This window comes from Xenopus laevis, chromosome 3L (assembly GCF_017654675.1).
Source record: "Xenopus laevis strain J_2021 chromosome 3L, Xenopus_laevis_v10.1, whole genome shotgun sequence".
Taxonomy (NCBI): Eukaryota; Metazoa; Chordata; class Amphibia; order Anura; family Pipidae; genus Xenopus; species Xenopus laevis.
The window spans coordinates 155,356,577-155,380,889 of NC_054375.1; the positions used below are offsets into that span (position 1 = coordinate 155,356,577).

Below are 24,313 nucleotides of genomic sequence, written 5' to 3' on the forward strand. Positions count from 1 at the left end.
AAAATCCAAGGAACAGGTTAAAATGGAGATATTTATCTATATATATATATATTTATATGTGTAAAAACCCGTATCTCTCCTGCTGAACACAAACGGGGGCGCGGGGTTCGCGCGCAGTTTAACGGGGGAGAAGGAACCATAAATGTAGTTTCTCTTTTTAAATATATATGTTTGTATCTTAAATTTCCTGCCTGTTTGGAGGGGGGAAAAAAGCACCTTGTGGTTCCTCTCCCCCCCACTCCCACGAGGAGCTGTGGGACCCCCTCACCCTTGTGTTCCAACATAGTGAGGTTTGTCTTACCTCCACCTACCACTCCAGTGTCAGCGTGCCAAACATGACCTGCCACACAGAATCCATAAAACCAATCCATAGCTTCTCCTCCCGCGCATCCCACTGATGCCCCGCCCCCGAGGAGCCAAATGCAACCCTTATTCTTTCACATAAGACTAGACAACAGCACTCCACTCATGCTGCAGTCAGAGTTAGAATACCACAAGATCCACCATGTGTCTCACAGTCACCCCCAGGAGTTGCCCCCCACACAAGCTTATAGACAATGCCCCCACTGTAAGACTCTCAGCAGAGAGAGAAGGCCGCGCGAGGCCTCGATCTCCCCCTGTACTAGTTGAAAAGCAGAGCACCACTCTAAACTTAATTTAAAGTTTCTTTAAAAAATAAAACCCATGCAGTGTTCCCCACCTGCAACGAAAAAACCCCACAAAAATATCCCACAAATGAATACAAGCCCACCTCCCCCGATAAAGCCCCCAAAGTCACAAGATTCAAGATTTCAGAATAAATATTCCTGATAAAATTACAAAAACAAAAAAAGAAATAATAAAATTCGAAAAGGACACAACGGATCCTGCATCCTGATTGGCTGTTCCCGCGAGGGGGGCGGGTTCTGTGTAAACAAGGCCTGCAATTGGCTGAAGAGTGAGACAAAAAGCTGCCGGTCTGTGATTTACTCCCCTCCATTGTGTGAACTTTTCTTCTGCGATTAGCTGGTTTGCATAAGCACCGCCCCCTCCCTCTTCCCTGATACCGGGCAGGAGGGGAGTTTTGATTGGTTGGCTCGGTGGTAGATGGGTAGAGACTGTTGAAGGAACAGCATAGGAAGGGGGCGGAGACTCACCGGAAGTTTGGAGGTGGGGCCTGTCAAAGAGAAAAAAAAAAAAAAAACTGTGATATATCGTCACACATGTAAGGCCACCTCTGAATGGATTTTATCTTCCCCCTCTTGGGTAATTTATCCCAATAATCTGTTTGAAAATTTTCAACCGTTACACACAGAATAGAAACCAATGCAGATCGGAGTGATAATCAGCCCTGTAGCATCAGCTTCTATTACAGATATGACCTCACTTGTTGCTAATGTTCGGTGGATTTCCCATGATCCCTAACCTTAGCTTCTCAACAGCCTACTGAGCATGTGCAGTGTCACTGACACACAAAATGCGGCCCAACAAGATCCAAACCTGGGGAGCTGCGGGGACGGGATTACTGCTGTTCTAGGGCTGCTGGTACAGTATATAAAGTGCAGCATTTGTGACCATACTCTTTTATAGGGTCTAGCAACCTGCCCGTTGGCGCCCTCACCAGGTGGAAGTTGTCGTATATTTGCATCAGCTCCTCCGCCTTGAACTGCTCCAGGATGACGACGTTGCCGTTACTAGCGGTGCGCGAGCAGCTCTCACAGTGCACCAGGTAAGTGTTCTTCCCTCCGCTCTCGCTGGTCACAAACAAGATGTTAAACACCTCCACCTGAAAGAGAGCGGCACCGGTAAGAGCGACCCCTACCCACAAGCCTTTGCAACAGGCGGTTATTCATATGGGCGGGGCCAACTTACATCGCACTCGTTGCAGTAATAGGCGGGTTCATCTTTCACTCTGCTCTGGTAGGCGATCTTCTTGCCGCGGTTGCTCAGGCTGTCCCTCTGCAAAACGCAGTGCTTTATAGACTGCATGAGACAGTACCTGGGGGTGAGAGCAAAATGTTAATAGCAAATCTTCCTCATATCTATGTGGCAGTTTAGGGGGGTCCCTTCTGGTGCAGTTCAGAAGGGGAGAGGGAGCCAAGCTCTTTTACTGAATGGTGGCGTTCCCCTTTAAGAGTTTCTGCTTAGTAGCAACACACAATGGAGGGAAGAGGGTGGGGCTGATTTATGGAGAGTTAAAGGACCACTACCATCAAAGTTTTTTTGTTTTTTTTTTTTAAATTTGTTTGTATACTACGAAAAAAAAAAAAACACCAACACATATTAAACTTTAAAATTGCTAAGTCTTTATTAAAGAGGTTGTTCACCTTTGAGATAACTGCTAGTCTGATGTAGAGAGGGAAATTCTGAGAATTTGCAATTGGTTTTCATTTTTTTATTATTGAAGGTTTTTGACTTATTTAGCTTTTTATTCAGCAGCTCTTCAATTTGCATTTTAAGCAATCTGGTAACTAGGGTCCAAATTCCCCTAGCAACCATGTATTGATTGGAATAAGAGACTGTAATATGAATAGGAGAGGCCTGAAAAGAAAGAGGAGTAATAAAAAGTAACGATAACAATTCATTTGTAGCCTTACAGAGCATTTGTTTTTTTTAGAAGGGGACAGCCACCCCCATTTGAAAGCTACAAAGAGTCAGAAGAAAAAGGCAAATAATTATAAAACTATAAAAAAATAAACAATGAAGACCAATTGAAAAGTTGCTTAGAATTGGTTGTTCTATTACATAATAAAAGTTACTTTAAAGGTGAACCACCCCTTTAAGAAATAACTGAGCAAATCTCAGCTTGCGCTCCTCCTCAGAAAAGGCGACAGGGCAACGATCCATCATACGGCGCTCAATTCCTCTTCCCTGGCTGTCTGCTATAAGATAGGCAGGGAGGAGAAATCGAGCACCACACTAAGGATCACCCGACTTTTTGATTTTAAAGTTTAATGTGTGTTGGTGTTTTTTTTTTGTAGTATACAAAAAAAAAATTTAATTTTTTTTTGATGCGACTGATCCTTTAAGACGAATATCCAATAAATACATTAGGGGGCTGCACAGACACTGAGCTGATGTCTCAATAGACAGTCGCTTCATTTGCAAATACCCCTCTGGGTAGGAAAGAGAGACAGACAGGCAGGACAGAAGCTCAGAGTGCTCTTCTAAGCGTATTTGCAATATTATATACATTTTATTCCCCAATAAGTGTATAGCAGTATTACAAATCTGCAACATAAATGATTCCCTGCTGTTCTGCCCAGCGCCTGGCCACCACAATGTTAAGTTACTGGTGCTGGAAGCATCTCATGACACTTCTCTGCTCAGTCCTATCCAAGTATGTAATCCCCAATACTGCCCTATGTCATGGGAATACCTCCTGCCTGTCGATGTGCACACATGTGGATGTTGACCCAAAAACACAGATCCTGGCAGTGAAGTGCTGGAGGCTGTCAGGACAGAACAGCAGAGGGTGCTATAATAATGAAAGCCTATATATATATATATATATATATATATATATATATATATATATATATATATATATATATATATATATATATATATATATATATATATATATATATATATATATATATATATATATATATATATATATATATATAATATATATATATATACATACACCTAAATAAATAAAAATGGTAAAAGAGCTCATAAGTAAGTTTTAATTTGTTTGAGGGTGTTTAGTTGCCCTTTACAAAGAAGAGCTGGGGGTTTGATGCACTCACTTGATCATACCATACAGGTCCGGATCACTTATTTTTACGGTCCGGGCCACGTTCCAGGTCACATGGATCATGGGGACAATGGATTTGACGTTCTTCACTTCATTCCACTCAAATCGCTCCAGGGCCAGCTGGTACTGATAGGCTGAAGGGAACAAGAGAATTTATTACCACGTTCTCAGGGTCGGCCATTCTGATCCAACGCATAATTATTTTTTTTTTAAATAATTTTTTAAAGAAATCTCAAGCTCAGTGTGGAACGGCTTGGTCAGACAACAAATCCTGTCCGGAGTTGTGTTGTAAAATTAAGAGAGAAGGGGCACACCTTCAAAATCAAAATGCGGGGTGCTAATCCAAAGGGGACTGCCCATGAGGGTCTCCAAATCTAACTGCTAAATATTATAACTAATGAATAGCACACCCAGTTAGAAAAATACATTACAAAAAATAAAAAATAAAACATAAATAACAAAATAATATTGGTGGACCTTAAGGGTCTTCCTCAGGGGCACAAATAATAAAATCAAAAGGGCAGTTGTGTTGCGGCTGAAGTCCCGCCCTAACAGGGCTGCATGGACCCCTGTGTGATCCAATGGTGGAACTTGGGCCAAATGATTGGATGGGATATATGGCACCAGTATCCGGCACCAATGGAAATGCCAAGTGTCTGATTGGGCCACAGGGATACCAGGAAAACTCTCGGTCGGCCCAGGTGTCAGTGGCTCTTATGCTGATAAACATTTGGCCTATTTCGAGGCCATTCCCCATTTATATGAGAACAAAGAGGCTAAATAAATGGAATAATAGATTATAGTATGTAAAGAAAAGAGACTAGGCGAATAGAGGCTGAGTGAGGAGAGGAAGAATTTTTGGGTGGGCCCCTGGTGTCCCAGTCTGACAGCGGAAATGCCAATCCCAGAAGTAGGCATGTAACTGCTAGAAACACTCACGTGTCAGAGGACCCACGTTCCACGCGATGTTGTTGCACCAGCCTGTGGCCTGGACCCAGTGGACTGTCCCGGCGTTGATCCACACGAGGTCTCCTGGGCGCTGAACAAACCTATAAACTGGGATGTTGGCATGGAACAGGTCTTCCAGGACTGGCCACCAGGATCCGGTCAGGTAGTCCAGATTATGCCTAGGGAGCAGCGGAGAACAGGAATCATTATGGGACTCTGCACAGCTGGGAGGAAGAGGCTCTACAACGATCCACATGGATACCAGCAGCCACGATGGCTTGCAATAGCAGTTGGTGTTGTCATTGAACTGAAGGTCCCAAGTAACCCTGGCCCCAAGACCTTCCCCAAGGCCCCCTCCAAAGCCCAGCCTCCCAAGAGTTCTGAGGCCCCCCAAGCCTTCCCAGAGTCCATGACAGACAGAGCAGCAGACGTACTTGTCGCAGAAGTCGCTGATTTTCTCCCAGTAATTTTCATGCACAGCAAACCATTCGCAATCCCCGGGGCCAATGTTTATATTCACAGAGCAGAAGTTGTTATTCTCCTGGTGACCTGGTGGGAGCAAAGGTGTCAGAGCCTTATGTTATCTTGTCATTAAAGGGGAAGAAAGTCTAAAATAGAATAAGGCTAGAAATGCGGTATTTTGTATACTAAACATAAACTTACTGCACCAAAAGCCTAATCAAACAATTTATGCTTCCAAAGTTGGCCACAGGGGGTCACCATCTTGTAACTTTGTTATACATCTTTGCAAGACCAAGACTGTGCACATGCTCAGTGTGATCTGGGCTGCTTAGGGATCTTCATAAATGATCAAAACATCACAAGTCAAATAATATCTGCCAGAAGCCGATACAACAAGACTGATTAATAATCACAATATACAGACTGCACTGGCTCCTGTGTTGTCATGTAATCTAATGTGGATTTTATAGTTTTTGTATTGTTTAATATAAACTTTCTCCAACTCTGCACAACCAGTGGCTGCAGCAAAATAATCCTCCAAATAGAATCCCAGTTTATCTGTTTAAATCTGGCTCCATGATCTTTGTCCCTGCAGCTGGAGTTGGAAACAGTAAAGGGGATGTAAAGGCAAAAATAAAATCCAATACAAATCTCTACACAGTCGCCGACTGCTCTACAGGGAAACAAACAAAGCTGCTTGAGTTCTGCATGGCTGGGAAGTAAGGCGGAGCTCCCCCTGCTGTTCATAAGTATGATTGTTTCCCTGCAGAGCAGTTAGGGACCGTCTGACAATTCCTATCCACAGCAGTAAATGAAGGGAGAATTTAACTGCATACAGTCAGGTTTCTTATTAAAACCGGTACACATTTTATAATTAAAGTATATTGGAGATAAGTTTCTTTTTCATCAAAGAAAGTAGAAATGGGATTTTATTTTTTAGCCTTTACGTGCCCTTTAATTAGAATATTTATTAACATGAGACATGTAGTTCATTGCTTCATTTTCCTAAACCACTGGCCTGACCTACTTCATCCCACATTATAAGCTCGATGCTGCTTCACTTACCTGGGGTCCTGCTGCCCGGAACCTTCATGTACAGCTGAACGGTGTTCATGCCAAGTATAGTATGGCCCACGTGACTAAGCATGTTGGCATTGGATGCAACACGCATGAAGGAAGGTAACTTCTGTAGCTCCTGTAACTGAGGTTTCCACCTGAGGGTGAATGAGATCAGGGTTACATGGAATGTACGCCTTTATTTCTCTCCTGAAATGATACCCCAGGCCATAAACTTACCCCACCCTCTTAGCCCCCTACACCAGCTCTTTAGCACAACCGATCTTGCGGATCTCACCTTTTGGGATCAGACAGATCAATATTGGTGCCAAACTTGATTATCTGTGGGGTCTTGTGCTCCTGGTTTGTGCTGCAGAGGAGAAAGTAATTAGTATGAAGGGCAATTGCTTTAGTTCAGGCTACAGCTCTATCCAAAAAGGGGTCGGGATTGAGAGGAGTCACCTGGGGGGTGGGTTTTCCGTTGTACTATCTGGCTCATTGGAGTCATCGTCACTTTCCTTGTCCTCCTAGAGAAAGACCAAAGCCCAGAGGTGAAACAATGGACAGAGACCAAAACTGTAGGTGGGTCAGAGTGGAAGAGAAATGGGGGCATGGGCACGTTACCTGCAGAGACTCCTGGAAGGAGGAGGCCTGATACTGTGCATATTTGGCGATGGTGGTGTGGGAACGGCTACTCTCACAGTGCCAGACCTGCTGAGTGCCGGACGGGTCCCAGTTCTCATTGGATGGCTGCTGTACCTGAGTGCGAACCTCCACCGTGTGTTCCCCGTTAGCATCAACTAGAGTTTTGGTGGAGAAGAGTCCGAGGTCTTGAGAGGGACAAAAGAAGAAATACATTGAGGTGGATGGAGAGGCATAAAGAAGAACAGACAATACAAAGAGAATCAAACTATGTCACACGATGATGCCCAACCTTAATCGCTACCCCCCAAACTATATACCCCAGCACTATGCTGGCCTCCACTTACTGAGACGCAGGGATCCGGCCAAACCACGGATTACAGTGATAGGATTTTTGGGGTCGGTGCAGAACTGAAGCAGGACAGGGGAGAAGGCATCTCGTTTACTCTCCAGCTGTGGGACATACGAGGAAACAACCACTGGGTTAGACCTTCAATAAGCTCGAAGGAGCTCCGTCCTCTCCAGAGGCTCCTTATAGCACTTACATATATACTAGGGGTTGGCGGGTTTAGCTTCTCTCGTGGAAGATTTTGCTCCGTCCCCACGGGCGGCTTCACAGACATTGAGGGCAGCACGTAGGACTCTTTGAACTTCCCTTTTAGCACCATATTCCTGACATGGGAAGGGGAGGAGACAAAATTAAAAGTTCAGGCCAAACAGAATGGGAGTGGTCTTCACCTTAACGTATGCTATAGGGCAGTCCTTCCATCCCAGCATTCCCACCTCCTTCTATAGATCATATCCACCATTATTTTACATGATTACATTGCTCCACGGGATTGCCAGCCTCCAACTAAATCAGATTCCCACTTTCTCAGACTTATTTCTCAAGCATTCCCCTATACTTCCAACAAAACCACTCAGCGTGTAGACTAACCAATAACATTCTTTCCTTTATAACTCTGCCCCCTTCACCATTATTACTCACCTGGTGGCCCTCACAATCTCCGCAGCGGTGTTATTAATGGTCAGCTCGCTGGCCTGCAACCTTTTCTCTTCTACCTCTGAGGCTATAAAAGTCTCCCGGTCGCCACTTTCAACCTTTATGAGACGGATCTTTAGCTCTTTGGGTGGCCCTTCAGTGAATGGTCTCATCTTTAGAAGGTCAGAGTTAGCCGTGACATTGGATGTTAGAGGTGGTGTGGAAGTTGGGGCAGTAGGTGGGGTAGCCTGATGGTGATGTGCTTCCTCGCACCCTCGCCGACCAGTATCTGACTTCCTTGAACCCTGTTTAAGGGTAGAATTTGTGGTGTCCCGGCACTGGCTCTGGAGATCCAGGTTGCCCAGAACTTGCCTTTCCTTGTCCTTCAGAGACCTGCGTTCATTTGCCTTCTTACTACGGTCCCTCCTGGACTTCCTGTGCTTCCTCTCTCTCCTCCTGCTCTCCTCTTTGCTCCGAGCAGGGGCTGACAGAGAAATGGTCAACCTCTCAATGGGTTTTTCAGCCTCCCTTCTTGTGCCATCATCTTCTGCCTCCATTACTGGCACAGGTGCTTCCTCAGTTGACTTAGTGTCCTTGATATCAGCACTTAATTTTGCTAATTCAGCCGACATGTTTTTATTCAACCCTCCCTGGACCAGTGATTCGGTGTTCTTTTTTGGTGATTCTCGGTCATTTGCCCCTTGCAGTCTCTTATTTGTCCCTTCCACTTTTACAGCCTCCTTAACATTAGCACCTTGTAGTTTTGAGGGATCTTCCCTGGCTGTACCTGAGGGGGAGTCAGCCGTACATGGGGGACATTTTTTCTCTGATGATCCCTTCAATGACTTTTTGGATTCTCTCTCAAGAGCCACCTCCTGCCTCTCTACCACTTCTTGCCTGAATATTCCAGAAGAGGTTTCCTGCTTTATTTCAGCAACTCCATCCTGCACATCGGTCTCTTGCAAAGTCTCAAGCTTCCTTTCAACAGGGACACGTGATTTGTCTCCCCCCAGTTTCTTCTCAATACACTCCTGCTTGTTGGTCCCCCAGGGAGCCTCTGACTTCTTCTCAAAAACTTCTTTCTGTGTATCACTTCTCTGTTGAAAATCTACTTTCTGCTTAACTGGTCCTTCTTGTTTATGTGCCTCCCAACGGCAGTCACTTTTTTCCACACCCAGCTGTATATCTGGCATCCTGTCAACTATCCTTTCTGATTTTTTGGGCTCATCTTCTCTCTCATTTGCCATTCTGCTGGAGATCAATCCCTTGGTACCCTCCACCAAAGTTTCACAAGCTCTTGCAATGTCCTCCAGAATGTCAGTCTCTGTTCGCACTCCTGCCCTTTTCTCGGTTACCCCTTGTTTAAGAGCCTCTGAGGTAGGAACTGCCCCAATTTCTGTCCCTGGCTTGGTGTCCCAGGCCCGGTGTGAGGTAGTTTGCGTAGCGTATGGGTCAACATTACGCTTGCTCACCATAGCACCAGTAAAGTATGCCGGGTTACCTGTGGACTTCACCCCAGAGCCAGCTCGGTAGCAATACTTCTGCCCCTCTAAAACATTTGCAAGTGATTTCAGAACACTGCTGCCCCTGTGTTGTGCAGCCTTTGCCTCCTTGCTTGCTTCTTGCTCCAGCATTGCTTTCTTAGGCCCGTGATAGGGGAACATTTCACTTGGCCTGACTTCTGCTGTTTTGGCATTTGGCAAGGGATTTTTCACAACAGTGGTCTGCTTTGAGCTCACTAGATGGGATGCTGGCATGGTCTCTGCTGGTGGACTGCTGGATGTAGTGGAGGAACTTTCATCCTTTCCACTAGAATCCCCAACCGCTTCCTCTTCCTTTTCTATTGACTCATCAAGCATTTTCATGATGTCATCAAGCCCGTCAGGTAATATTTTTGCAAACTCTGCGGCTTCCTCAAAGGGTTCGTGCAGCTGCCCCCCGGGAAATTCAAAGAGCTGGTTGCATCCAGTGGGTTGCTCCTTCTCCTTTCCACACGCTGCTGTTCTCTCTGAGAAGGCCAAGTTTGGACTTAGTGGCCTGCGAGTCAGGTTAGGCATTGGCTTGGCTGGTAATGTAACTGAGCCTGGCACGGGGAGGCTTCCTGAGTTATCTTTGTGGTGGGAGGCCAAAGAGGTGCAGAAAGAAGTTTTGTCCTCACTTTCGGATGATCCCTTCCCACCAGTATAGCTGCCCTCAGCTCTAGAGAGTCCATGGCTTGATTGATTTCCTCCAACATCCAGCTCTGGGGTCATTGGATGCTTTCTAACTTCCGGTTTCATCTTCTCTTCCTTCTTTGGGGCAATTAACCCCGATTCATCAATCTTCTGCAGTACACGATCCAGGCTTCCAGGCTGGTAGGCCTCAGACCTGATTTTGCTGGTGGTAATGCCCTGAGTTTGGTGGTTGTAGACATTGCCCTCTCTTTGAGTGTCACAGGATGGGTAATACCCTTTCTGTTTAACCTTTGTAGGTCCATCTCCAAACAGAATTTCCTCCAGTGGGTCTCCCTTCTTCATCTCCTCTTTGGCTGTGGGGGGCAGCCATCCCTGTTGCAGAGGAGGAGGAGGACGGGAGACAGCTGGTAACTGGGGTTGACAAATGGTTTTTGGGGAGTCCAGCTGTTCCACAAGAGGAGGGCAGTTTCTAGATGGGCTGTCTGCAGAATTCTGGTAGCAATCAGAGGACTAGAAAGAGATGGAAAGAGAAAGCCAGGGTTACTGGGAGATGTCTGAAAGCACTGGGTATTACACAGCACAATTTCAGCTACTTACAGAGGTGAGATCATTCCTCTGGGTATTCGGTGGGGTGACGCGGGGTCTTCTGTGATCGTAAGGCACATGGAGAGGGGGAGGTGCTGGGGGGATGACCTCTGCAGACCTCTGTCCCCGAGCCTCACTAAGGTCACTTGGAGGGCGGGGCTGCTGGTGAAGTGGTGGGGGAGGAGGAAGAGGGCGTGGAGGGCAATACGGTGGGTAAGAAGACGTGTGGGGAGGTCGGGATTCCTGGGAAAGAAGTAAAACATGTGAATAGAGGGAGGTCCCTTCCCGTTTGCATTCCCAGAGACCAACCCTCCCCTCTCCCCAACATTCCATCCTTTCCCCTATTCTAACAACTCCCTTCCTCCTCACCTGCCGCTCCCTGCGCTCAGCCCAGGGCACATGGGTGAGTGGATTCCAAACATTGGGCTTCACAGGTGCTTGATGGTACAAACTCCCAGAAGCCACGGAGGCTGGAGGAGAGTGCAGGCCAGGGGTCCCCCTCCTTTGCTAGAGGGAGGGGAGAGAGGGCAGGTTATGCTCTGGAAACCTACAGGTGGCAACCTTCCCAAGCCCAGCATCCCCACCCAAATCCCACCTCCCCCACACTCTGATGATTCTTAACGTGTCCCACCTGTTCAGGGCTCCTGCTCCTTCTCCGTTTCATTGGTTGTTCCTCCCCTCCATGGGGATTGTGGGGGCTCAGCTGGAGTGCGGAAGCATCTGAGGGGGGCACAGGGCGCTTCAGCTGTGGGGGACACCTTTTAGCTCCAAAATGTCTCTTTTGCTGCAAAGATATAGGGTCATACGGTCATACCCCAGTCCAACAGCAAATTAACAATCTCTCAGGATCATGGGCATGATGGGTGTCCTAGTTCCACTAACCCTCCAATAACATTGCCTATATATGCCTCAACTTCCCTGCTCTATATAATAGTATTGGGTATCTGTACACTGATAATGATCTCCCTGCTCTTTATAATAGTATTGGGTATCTGTACACTGATAATGATCTCCCTGCTCTGTATAATAGTACTGAGTATCTATACGCTGATAAAAATCTCCCTGCTCTGTATAATAGTACCGAGTATCTATACCTGATGATGATCTCCCTGCTCTGTATAATAGTGCCGAGTATCTATACGCTGATAATAATTTCCCTGCTCTGTATAATAGTTCCGAGTATCTATACCTGATGATGATCTCCCTGCTCTGTATAATAGTGCCGAGTATCTTTACGCTGATAATGATCTCCCTGCTCTGTATAATAGTACTGAGTATCTATACGCTGATAATGATCTCCCTGCTCTGTATAATAGTGCCGAGTATCTATACGCTGATAATGATCACCCTGCTCTATATAATAGTACAGAGTAACTTTACGCTGATAATAATTTCCCTGCTCTGTATAATAGTAGAGTATTGACAAAGAATATGATCCCGATTATTTGCCTCACCTCGTGTTGCATAAGGTCCCAGACTTGTTTCAGAGGGGGCAGAGACTTGGGGCGATGATGGGGGGTCGCTGGCATGTTCCACATGTGAGCCTGAAAAAGAAAGGGTGCAGGAGTTGCTGGTAGGAAGTGGTAGGAGACGGGAGATATACATGTGGGGGGTGTAGAATTCTTGCTCACCTGCTGCAGTCTGGAGATGTGGGCGCTGAGCTCGTAGCCGCCATGATATCGAGCAGCTGACTGATAGCAGCGTATGGCCTCCTCCCAGTCCTGTTCCGACTCATAGATCTGACCCAGCTGCTCCCAAATAGATGGCTGTTGCTCGTCCCTCAGCAGAGCTTGCACACACGAGTGCACCCGCTCTAACTTGCCTATGCGGGGGCCAGGGGGGGAGCTAGGGGGGGCAAGAGAGAAAGCAGTTAGGACTAGAACAGATGCATGCTGGGATGGTCTCTCCATACACAGGTGTGGTCAGAACTCTCCTGCAGAGCTTACAGCTGAATGTATAGTGCCTGGGAATGCCAATCATATACTGGGTATCATTACACCTGGGGATAAACACTTACCTGATTGGATAATAAGGTTTGCTGGGATGGTTAGTCACATGACCAGAGGGCAGGTAAGGGGGCAGCTGAGGTGGATTCATGTTTGAAGAACATCTGAGAGAGAAAGGACACAATAATAATAATAATAATAATAAATAACAAATAATAAAAATATAATAAACAAGTAATAATAATAATAAACAAATAAATAAGAAAGATGCCCAGCACCCGCTTGGTGCCCAATCTCAGTTTCAGCTCTCACCTGCCCACGGGGGCCCACGGCCTGGGGTGGGGAGGGCTCCATGTTGGGTTCACTCCACTGATGAAGGGATCTCGGGGAAAGCGAGAGCCAAACTGATCCTGTGAGCGATACATCCAGCCTGGGGGGGGGGAAGCGGTCAGGTTATTGTATATTAGACTCATTATATATATGCACATTCAGCCATTGTCTCACTACAGGTGCATCCAAACCTCCCACAGGCCTCCCATTGTGTTCAATCAAGGGAGGGGGTGTAAATGGGGCAATAAGTCTATAGTGGGACCCCCCGGGCTCAGCTGGAGAACTGGAGGGTAAAGTTGGGGGAAGATGTTGGCAGGAGAATGCAGATGAGAGAGGCCCGGCTGTGTAACATCTGGCTACAGACAATGATGAGCCCACCTCTGAGCCCAGCATGGGGGGGGTATATTGGATGAGACACAGACACCCAAGGGACCCTGTGAATAAGTCCGATGACATGAGTCAGACCCGGCCACCCCCCCATACAGTCACTTATTTGTGAGTAATGGATTAGTGGCTCTGACCATCGAGGGAGTAAGTTATTATTATTGTGGTGCCCCCCCCAATGTAATACTCACGTCTGTGTTTTGTGCCCCTGCCAGTGAGTTTGTTATGCCTCCCCCCAGCACTACTACAATTGGTACAGCTCTCAGCTCTGCCCGTGTCACAGCTCCTGTACGGGAAGTACCAACTGTACTGAGTGAAGGGGTCAACGTTCCAAATTCCTCCTCCTAATGCCCCCACATGTTACACACAGAATTCTGTTCTCTGCTCCCTGGGGGCCTCCTTGTTGTTCTGGGTACCTAATGTTAATTCTGTTACACCTCTTTTGTCCCACTGCCTGCCCACACTCACACTCACCCTGTCCCTCTCCGAAGCTCCCCTGTCCCTCTCCGAAGCTCCCCTGTCCCTCTCCGAAGCTCCCCTGTCCCTCTCCGAAGCTCCCCTGTCCCTCTCTCCAGCTCCCCTGTCCCTCTCTCACGGTCCACTTGTCACTCTCGCACTACCCGTCTGTCCCGCACCTTTCTACTTCCTGCTCCCGGCTTGCCTCCATTAGCTACAATTGCTTTTAAACATAAGAAGAATATAAATGTGTGTGTGCTACTCACCGTTTCAGTGCAGGGAGTTTCAGAGATCAACGTACAAGCGCTGATGGAGCAGCATGATGTGTCTGACCAACAGAAGAGCCTGGAAATGAATGGAAAGGAGAGACGTGTAATACCACAAGGAAGCAGCAGGTGTCAGTGTAGAGCTAACGAGTCCCATACAAAACACAATCCCACATGTGTGAATGGAAGGGGGCGTGTCGTTAGAGTTACAAGCTGTACATAGGAGTCCATACCCGGGAGGGAGGGTAACACAGATTTAAGAGTCTCCCTCACCCCAGGGTGATACAGTGACACAGACAGAAGGAGGTGGGAGTTGGTCCCTCCCCCTGTGGGGCACAGTTAGTCAGTTCCCAGAGATGTAGGTTGTGTGTGTGTGTTGCAGTGAGTTGTAGCCCCTGATGGGTGCCCTGCTGCAGGACAATAGGGTGACACAGGGACACAGGAACAATGAGGGGAGGAGTGTGACATCTGATCACATGACGACACTGCTGGTTCCGCCCGCGCACATTGACTCAGTGCTCCCCAGATAAAGGCAGTGCCAGCAGTGTTGTGTTACTCACACACCCCATGTGTCACCTCACTACACACACACACACACACACACACACACACAGAGACTACGCTCACACACACACACACACACACTCTTGTCACACACAAACACACTCACACACAAACTACCTACACACACACACACTATTCTCAGACACACACAAATGCACACTACACACTACACACACAACTTTAACCCCTAAGGGCACCCTCAGGCATCAATAACGTGTGTGGGTAGAAAACCAGAGTTGTAATTGCCACTTCCCGAAAGCCACTCACTCCCACTCGTCTGTAGCACACGTCTCACTGGCACAACCTGTCACACACTGGCACCAACCAGCACACTCCCCCACTACTGTCCCTGACATGTACACTAACACACACACACACACACACACACACACACTCCCCCACTACTGTCCCTGACATGTACACTAACACACACACACACACACACTCCCCCACTACTGTCCCTGGCATGTACACTAACACACACACACACACACACTCCCCCACTACTGTCCCTGGCATGTACACTAACACACACACACTCCCCCACTACTGTCCCTGACATGTACACTAACACACACACACACACTCCCCCACTACTGTCCCTGGCATGTACACTAACACACACACACTCCCCCACTACTGTCCCTGACATGTACACTAACACACACACACACACACTCCCCCACTACTGTCCCTGACATGTACACTAACACACACACACTCCCCCACTACTGTCCCTGGCATGTACACTAACACACACACACTCCCCCACTACTGTCCCTGACATGTACACTAACACACACACACACACACACACACACACACACACTCCCCCACTACTGTCCCTGGCATGTACACTAACACACACACACACTCCCCCACTACTGTCCCTGACATGTACACTAACACACACACACACACACACACACACTCCCCCACTACTGTCCCTGACATGTACACTAACACACACACACACACACACACTCCCCCACTACTGTCCCTGGCATGTACACTAACACACACACACTCCCCCACTACTGTCCCTGGCATGTACACACACACACACACCCCCCCACTACTGTACCCTGGCATTTACACTCACACACACACAGAGCAGAGGATCAGCACAATAGGGACAGCTGGGAAGAGTGTAGCACCACCTGACAACAAAAACACAAAGTTCTCCCTTAATTTCCCCACTTTTTCCCCACCCACAGAGGCCACATAATGATGCAGTTGGGGGCTTCCCCTGTGCGTCAGGTGCGGGTATCCCCTCCCCCGAGAGGCGGTCCTTACAGACACAGCACTTTCTGGGAAGAAGAGCGGAGCTGTCCCCGGCAATGATACACTGGGGTCCTGGCAAGGAAGGGGTTAAGGTTGCCGGCTTGTTGTGGGACGCCAGGGAAAAGAGCACATGTACACTCATAGCTCTCACACACACACACGAGACACTCACACAGACACTAACACTCACACGAGACACTAACATCACCCAAACACTCACACGAGACACTAACATCACCCAAACACTCACACGAGACACTAACATCACCCAAACACTCACACGAGACACTAACATCACCCAAACACTCACACGAGACACTAAAAACACACACGACACTCACACACACGACACTCACACACAAAACACTAACACACACGAGACACTCACACACGACAGACACTCACACCAGACACTCACACACCAGACACTCACACACACACCAGACACTCACACACACACCAGACACTCACACACACACCAGACACTCACTGGGAATATTCACACACGAAACGCTCACACACGAGACACTCACACACGAGACACTCACCAGACACTCATTGGGAATAATCTCACACACAATGGGACAGTATCACAAAGAGACACCAGATGTCACTCACCTATAAGTACAACAAGGCGTCAGCAGTCACACGGGCACCAGTTCTCTCAACTCAGATCCCGGAACTGATCCTCTCAACAACTCCCAGCAAGCAGGGAATCCTATCACTCGGGGCCAATGTCTCCAGTGCTCTGCGGCTGCTGTCTCAACTCCCTTCCACTTTCAAATCAGAAGCGCTCTCCTGTGGCTGGGAGTTTTGTCTGTCACCCACTCTCTCTCACGCTCTCTTGTTCCCCCCCCATAGCAAACGCCAAGCTCCGCCCCCGCACCTCCGCTGTCTCATGAACAGCCAAGTTTAAAGGGACAGTGATGATGTCATTACAACCGTCAGACACACCTATCCTGGGATTCCCTGGCCACGCCCCCACACCCCGCCCAGAGCTCATTTAAGGTAGAACTGGCTAATTGGGACAAAGTCCGTTGCAATACAAGAAATCTCTAGTCGCTTTATGCCCACCCTCCTTTTCCCTAGTTTAACTGCAACTCCCAGAAGAGAGCTCACCACACACCCTAACTCCATGCTCTGGATCACAAGAGCTTGCACTCTCCATGGGAGGCTCCAAATACAGACAGGGGGGGGGCTGCTGATACACACGCGACAGGAGGGAGTGATATGGGGGGGGGTAACAGGGTGAGACAGAGCTCTGATAAGATGGGGTGATACGGGGGTAGATGGGGGAGACAGATAAGGAAAGGGTGAGATGTTCTGTTGCTCAATGTGGGGGCGTGGGAGGGCTACAGACACAAGGCAGTCACTCCTACACAATATTGTTCCTTAACCCTTGCACCAGAGCATCACTCACTTAACCCCATCCCTGCCAAACAGAACATTGCATCCTTATTCTCATTCTTCCAATGAACAGAGCTGCTCCTTTAACCCTATCCCTGCCACCTTACATCACATTATAGCCACCACCATTCCTACCTGAACACAGTTATCACCCCCAAATCTCCATTCCTTCATGAGCGCATTGCATCCCAAACTCCTCCTGCACCATTAACCTTCTGTCTGCCAACAAAGCGCTGGTCCTCAGACTCCACTCCCTCATTCCATAGATGGTACTTAACCCCTCTAATGCCAAAGATGAAGTTTTGCCAAAGAATTACTGATCCCATAACCCCTTCCCTGGTGCCAAGATGGGCACTGTTCCTTTTACCATTCGTGTACCAAACGCTGCCATTAACCCCTTGATGCTACCATACAGCACTGCTTCTGTAACCCTTCGCTTCAAAACTGTTGCCTGCGCTTCCACAAACCAGAGGCCAGCGGTGGATTAAAAAGTAACTTTATTTCCCCAACATTTCTGCTCCTAAAGTTACTTTTTAATCCACCGCTGGCCTCTGGATTGTGGAAGCGCAGGCGGCAGTTTTGGAGCGATTGTCGCCAGGCCTCCCTAAGCTACGGGTTTGGGGCGTCGTGGAGCGGCGACTAACCGGATTTGAATGCCTATGAGCGACCCAGTTATAGGGTGAGCGATTATAAGAGGGATTTCTGTGTTACCTCATTGTATTAAAATTATTGGCCCAGGGGTTAGAGCACATCCTAAAAAGTTTGTTAACAAATCTATTCTGTAACCCTTCTCCTGATCCTTTAACCCCTCCTGTGCCTACCAATTGTTGCCTTAACCCCTGACATGCCTAACAATGTCTTCTGCCATTAACCCTCTAACTTCTATCAATACATTACTCATGGAATCAGCAGATGCACTGTCCCTTTAACCCCTCGCCTGCTAACCACCAAAGCATCATTCCTTAAATCCTATCAACTCAATTAACTCCACCCCTGCCAACCAACAAAGCAGAAGTTACTTAACCCCTACTCAGTCATTCCCTTAGTTCCTCCCTCCCTAACTACCAGAATTAACCCCACTCCTGCCAACCAACCATCATTCACTTAACTCCTCCCCTACCAACCAACAATCATTCCCTTAACCCCTTCCTGACAAAACTCTGGTAACACATTGCCATCCATTAAAACACGGATTTCTCCTCTCAGATATGAATATTGCGCCCTAAACCTCAATGCCACATCAGTGTTGATCTATTAACCCTTAACACTTCTCCAGTGACCCTTTAACTACCCCCTCAGCCAACAGAGCACTGCAATCTTTAACCCACTCCTGCAAACAGGGTATCTTAACCCCTCCCTTGCCATGCATTACTTTATTTACCCTTGAAGTGAACAATTGTAAAGCAGTACATATGTAACCCTTCACTGGCCAGCACCATGTACTATTCACTACCCACTCACTGGCCACACAAGAGGCTGTTCCTTCCTGATCCTCCTCATTCTGCCAGTTAAATTCTAATCCAGCCCCAGCCATACACAGCAACACTCCATTACAGGGCCCCTATCATAGTAACCATTACTCTCCCAACTGAGGTGTGCGACCCTTAAGCTTGCACTCTAGTTGGGGGAAGCAGGACTATTTTGGCTGGAAAACGCACCTAGTTACAGGGTAAATCCTTTTGGGAAATAATCACCTGAGCCATGAGTGCAGGTGCTACATTGTTTGAAGAGTGAGAAACCGTAGTGCGGAGAAGAGAAAGAATGGACAACTGCTGCCTTCAATAGCAACTCCATTTACACATGACATTAAATAAAAAGGCAACAGGAGGCAGTCGGGTAATACTGGGTAACGGGAGACAACACGGTGTCCCGTCAGTCTGTGGGCACGAGCTGCTGGCATGTTCAGTGCTATTCATGAGCCGCATTTCTATATCTGGCAGTGTCATGCCCACTGAGAGAATGCCATCACAAACTGCCACACGTAACTACTACTACTACTTGTTCTGTTCCATTCAACTCACGCGCCCGGGGGAATGTTCTTCCCACTGCCGTCCTTTTCCACTGAGCAACGCGTGTTCCTATACTTGTCCCACAAGCACACGCTCTATATTTAGCATACAGCCCACCTGCATGGCACACATTCAGTCTTACACTTCTATAAACATATTATATAAGGGCTTAATGTACCCCCTGCTGTAAATGATAAGGATATTAGAAGTCACTGAGGGGTTGTTCTGTGACCATATAAAGACACAAGGCTGCAGGCTGAGTTATACAGGGAACTCTGAGTATCACTCATGTATTATAAGGGATAATGTACCCCCTACTGTAAATGATAAGGATATTAGAAGTCACTGAGGGGTTGTTCTGTGACCATATAAAGGCACAAGGCTGCAGGCTGAGTTATACAGGGAACTCCGAGTATCACTCATGTATTATAAGGGATAATGTGCCCCCTACTGTAAATGATAAGGATATTAGAGGTCACTGAGGGGTTGTTCTGTGACCATATAAAGACACAAGGCTGCAGGCTGAGTTATACAGGGAACTCTGAGTATCACTCATGTATTATAAGAGATAATGTACCCCCTACTGTAAATGATAAGGATATTAGAAGTCACTGAGGGGTTGTTCTGTGACCATATAAAGGCACAAGGCTGCAGGCCGAGTTATACAGGGAACTCTGAGTATCACTCATGTATTATAAGGGATAATGTACCCCCTACTGTAAATGATATGGATATTAGAAGTCACTGAGGGGTTGTTCTGTGACCATATAAAGGCACAAGGCTGCAGGCTGAGTTATACAGGGAACTCTGAGTATCACTCATGTATTATAAGGGATAATGTACCTCCTACTGTAAATGATAAGGATATTAGAAGTCACTGAGGGGTTGTTCTGTGACCATATAAAGGCACAAGGCTGCAGGCTGAGTTATACAGGGAACTCTGAGTATCACTCATGTATTATAAGGGATAATGTACCCCCTACTGTAAATGATAAGGATATTAGAAGTCACTGAGGGGTTGTTCTGTGACCATATAAAGGCACAAGGCTGCAGGCTGACTTATACAGAGAACTCTGAGTATCACTCGTGTATTATAAGGGATAATGTACCCCCTACTGTAAATGATAAGGATATTAGAAGTCACTGAGGGGTTGTTCTGTGACCATATAAAGGCACAAGGCTGCAGGCTGAGTTAGACAGGGAACTCTGAATATCACTCGTGTATTATAAGGGATAATGTACCCCCTACTGTAAATGATAAGGATATTAGAAGTCACTGAGGGGTTGTTCTGTGACCATATAAAGGCACAAGGCTGCAGGCTGAGTTATACAGGGAACTCTGAGTATCACTCATGTATTATAAGGGATAATGTACCTCCTACTGTAAATGATAAGGATATTAGAAGTCACTGAGGGGTTGTTCTGTGACCATATAAAGGCACAAGGCTGCAGGCTGAGTTATACAGAGAACTCTGAGTATCACTCATGTATTATAAGGGATAATGTACCCCCTACTGTAAATGATAAGGATATTAGAAGTCACTGAGGGGTTGTTCTGTGACCATATAAAGGCACAAGGCTGCAGGCTGAGTTATACAGGGAACTCTGAGTATCACTCATGTATTATAAGGGATAATGTACCCCCTACTGTAAATGATAAGGATATTAGAGTTATACAGGTCATAGAACTCTGAGGTGATATCTAATACTACATATTTTACAAGTTATTCTTTATAATGCACAAATTTCAGTAAATCAGTAAACAGCAATTACATCACAAGCAGGGATTATAAGTGATGACATCACCATGTACAAGTATACAGGATATTCAGTCACGTGCAATGAGGGGCCTTGACGTGGCACGTGAGCTTAAATATTTTGGCCAAAGTGTGGTACCAACACCTCATATTTTGTAAAAATTATTTTTAAAGGCAAACCGTGCGCTGGCAATTTTTCTCTTTTTTTTAAGGCTATTCATTGCTCATGTGTATGACTGTGTTATTATGGTATGGCGAGAGAGAGTATCATGTGTAATGGCCCAACACATTACAAGGAGAGATGGCCAGACAGCCCAGAGTGTATCAATCTGTCTGTCCTTCTGTTAGACACCAACACAACATTAACTCCTCGACTACTGACTTCAGCACTTCCCTCTACCAAGTCTTTATTTTTTTTTGCCATTTCATCACATCACTCAGCAGAAGTCGAGTTGCACAACCCACAGACAGGGATCTCAGCAGCCTGGGAAACCTTCAGTCGTGAGAATCACAAATTGCACTGAAATCACTATTGTGTGACCACAGGCGTGCACGAGTCTTACCCAGAATGAGAAGTCTGAAAATTCACCAGCACCTAGGCACGCTTTACTGTAATCCACACAAACTTCTGCTAATCAAATCATGTACTACTATATATCTGTATATCCTCACTTAATAGTATTCTTTATAACAGAGCAACAGCACTAGTCCTGTCCTGCTTTATGGCAGCTGAGATTCTAGCTATCTGTATAACAGAACATTCTGTCCCAGTGGCTGCACAGATCCTATCTGATCCCCATTGTAAGCAGCAGTCCTGTCCTGCTTTATGGCAGCTGAGATTCTAGCTATCTGTATAACAGAACATTCTGTCCCAGTGGCTGCACAGATCCTATCTGATCCCCATTATAAGCAGCAGTCCTGTCCTGCTTTATGGCAGCTGAGATTCTAGCTATCTGTATAACAGAACATTCTGTCCCAGTGGCTGCACAGATCCTATCTGATCCTCATTGTAAGCAGCAGTCCTGTCCTGCTTTATGGCAGCTGAGAATCTAGCTATCTGTATAACAGAACATTCTGTCCCAGTGACTGCTCAGATATCTATCTGATCCCCATTGTAAGCTGCAGTCCTGTCCTGCTTTATGGCAGCTGAGATTCTAGCTATCTGTATAACAGAACATTCTGTCCCAGTGACTGCTCAGATATCTATCTGATCCCCATTGTAAGCAGCAGTCCTGTCCTGCTTTATGGCAGCTGAGATTCTAGCTATCTGTATAACAGAGCATTCTGTCCCAGTGGCTGCACAGATCCTATCTGATCCCCATTGTAAGCAGCAGTCCTGTCCTGCTTTATGGCAGCTGAGATTCTAGCTATCTGTATAACAGAACATTCTGTCCCAGTGGCTGCACAGATCCTATCTGATCCCCATTGTAAGCAGCAGTCCTGTCCTGCTTTATGGCAGCTGAGATTCTAGCTATCTGTATAACAGAACATTCTGTCCCAGTGGCTGCACAGATCCTATCTGATCCCCATTGTAAGCAACAGTCCTGTCCTGCTTTATGGCAGCTGAGATTCTAGCTATCTGTAAAAAACAGAACCACCGACAAATTTGGTGCAGATACAAAGAACAAGGAGACATTAGAGATGGTTATATTACCATATAAATGATCCCATAGAACACAACCATGTGCCCAGCATTTGCAGCCCTAAAAATCAGTCCCAGGGCAGATACTGTAACACAGTGAAATTCAGAGATGGCGTCGTCTCTCTACAAGTCACATTTATTGGCACACGCCAAGCAGCCGTATAATGCCAGTACCTGCCAGCGCACAGGAATGTACAGCCAACAGCTCTGCCATCATTACGAAATGCTATAAAAGAGGCAGGGCTCTTTCCTTCAGGCATAAACAAAGCTTGGTAACAAGGCACTCACAACAACACACAGTATAACTACACAAACACACATTATATTTGCACTAGAGGACTCTGTGTAACTTGGGTGGAAGAGGCACAGCGTTTTATACTGAACTCCTGTTTATTTTCCATTAGGTACACGGCATCAGGGCTTAGCTTACTGTGTGCCCAAAACATTCTCAGTATAAATAGTAGAGGAGCTGCCATATTGCTTCCCTTACACAGTACAATATAAAGGCCAATAACAGCAGCAGCACAGACAGATGTTGTTCCTAAACACAAGTGCAAGAAACGAAGGAGAACTTACTGGGGTTCAGAGGAGAGGCGGCAGCGCGATGGTTAAATCCCTGCTGCACACACACACATACGGGTTCCCTACATGTAAAAGGAAAGAAGATTAATGCAGGTACAGATGGGTAGTCACGTGGGACAGGGAATGGAAGAACGGAGAGGCAAGGAGAGCATTCGGGGGGCACAAGTGAAGAGCAGGGACAGTACAGAGTTCTACCAAAGGGGTGTGGTATACAGAAATGTAACACTCCAGGTGTGTGTATCAGTGTATGCAAATATATATATATGTGTGTATCAGTGTATATGTGTATCAGTGTATATGTGTGTGTGTATCAGTGTAAATATTTTATATATATATATATATATATGTGTGTATTTATTATGTGTGTGTCAGTGTGTATATATATATATATATATATATATATATTTATATTATGTGTGTGCTGCGCATTAACAGCTGGAGCAGCAGCGCAGTGTGTAGTAAGTAAATTTCTCAGCTCAGTTGTAGAGTGTCCTACAGAGGGTGCTGCAGGCCCCCCCCATCAAGAGACCTGCAGATGATCGAGTCTTTTCCTCACGGCTGGGATGTGCCGCAGGGCATTACTCGCTTAGCCCCTCTTTCTCCTGCCACCATGGACCTGCAGAGTACACAACATGGCTCAAATACCCATCAGCCCCCCATCACTCTCTTGCTATTCGTGCAAGGCCTGCAGAGCTCCACTCTCTTGTTATCTGAGCAAGGCCTGCAGAGCATCACTCTATTACCTTGTTCCCTTCATATGCTAAGAAGGAGGTCTTAACACAAAGTCTTAAAGAACCTTCACAGGCTACTCTTGCTCTATGGCCAAAAGCAAAGGCTTTATGAGGTCCTTATCTGACCCCAGCCATGCTCATCTCTGGTCTGCTTCCCCCAGAGATGGTTTCACCATTAGTGTCTTCCCTCTGCTCCAACTGGGGTAACTGATCACTGTTCCTCCTGACTGGCCTACACCAACTGATGTGCCTTCATTCCACTGGCAGCAGTAAGGGCATGGGCCAACCTCCTCCATGCGATGGGCATTGTTACATCAAAGGTTAGCTTGAAATCCATGCAATCTTGAAATCCATGAAATCCTGA

General features: G+C 46.7%; 1 protein-coding gene across 8 annotated transcripts in view; it reads right to left on the reverse strand.

Moving 5' to 3' along the window:
• Positions 1–442: 442 nt before the first annotated feature.
• The window catches only part of kdm6b.L (lysine (K)-specific demethylase 6B L homeolog), a 68,776-nt gene continuing 44,905 nt past the window's right edge, over positions 443–24,313 (reverse strand). For 2 of the 8 annotated variants that reach the window (XM_041587375.1, XM_018253811.2), the window contains 22 exons: positions 23,213–23,280; positions 13,974–14,052; positions 12,850–12,967; positions 12,609–12,701; positions 12,223–12,436; positions 12,046–12,135; positions 11,223–11,375; positions 10,961–11,098; positions 10,604–10,834; positions 7,839–10,516; positions 7,396–7,522; positions 7,198–7,303; positions 6,833–7,038; positions 6,671–6,735; positions 6,507–6,578; positions 6,218–6,366; positions 5,125–5,239; positions 4,682–4,869; positions 3,735–3,876; positions 1,852–1,978; positions 1,601–1,765; positions 443–1,156 (listed from right to left, as the gene is read on the reverse strand). In XM_041587375.1, the coding sequence (XP_041443309.1) occupies positions 1,133–1,156; positions 1,601–1,765; positions 1,852–1,978; positions 3,735–3,876; positions 4,682–4,869; positions 5,125–5,239; positions 6,218–6,366; positions 6,507–6,578; positions 6,671–6,735; positions 6,833–7,038; positions 7,198–7,303; positions 7,396–7,522; positions 7,839–10,516; positions 10,604–10,834; positions 10,961–11,098; positions 11,223–11,375; positions 12,046–12,135; positions 12,223–12,436; positions 12,609–12,701; positions 12,850–12,962 (5,196 nt within the window). In that variant the 5' untranslated portion in view covers positions 12,963–12,967; positions 13,974–14,052; positions 23,213–23,280 and the 3' untranslated portion in view covers positions 443–1,132. Of the gene's footprint in view, positions 1,157–1,600; positions 1,766–1,851; positions 1,979–3,734; positions 3,877–4,681; positions 4,870–5,124; positions 5,240–6,217; positions 6,367–6,506; positions 6,579–6,670; positions 6,736–6,832; positions 7,039–7,197; positions 7,304–7,395; positions 7,523–7,838; positions 10,517–10,603; positions 10,835–10,960; positions 11,099–11,222; positions 11,376–12,045; positions 12,136–12,222; positions 12,437–12,608; positions 12,702–12,849; positions 12,968–13,442; positions 13,528–13,973; positions 14,053–16,439; positions 16,645–23,212; positions 23,537–23,747; positions 23,835–24,313 lie in introns of those variants that run through there. The other 6 variants (XM_018253809.2, XM_041587374.1, XM_018253815.2 and 3 more) reach the window with 6 other exon arrangements.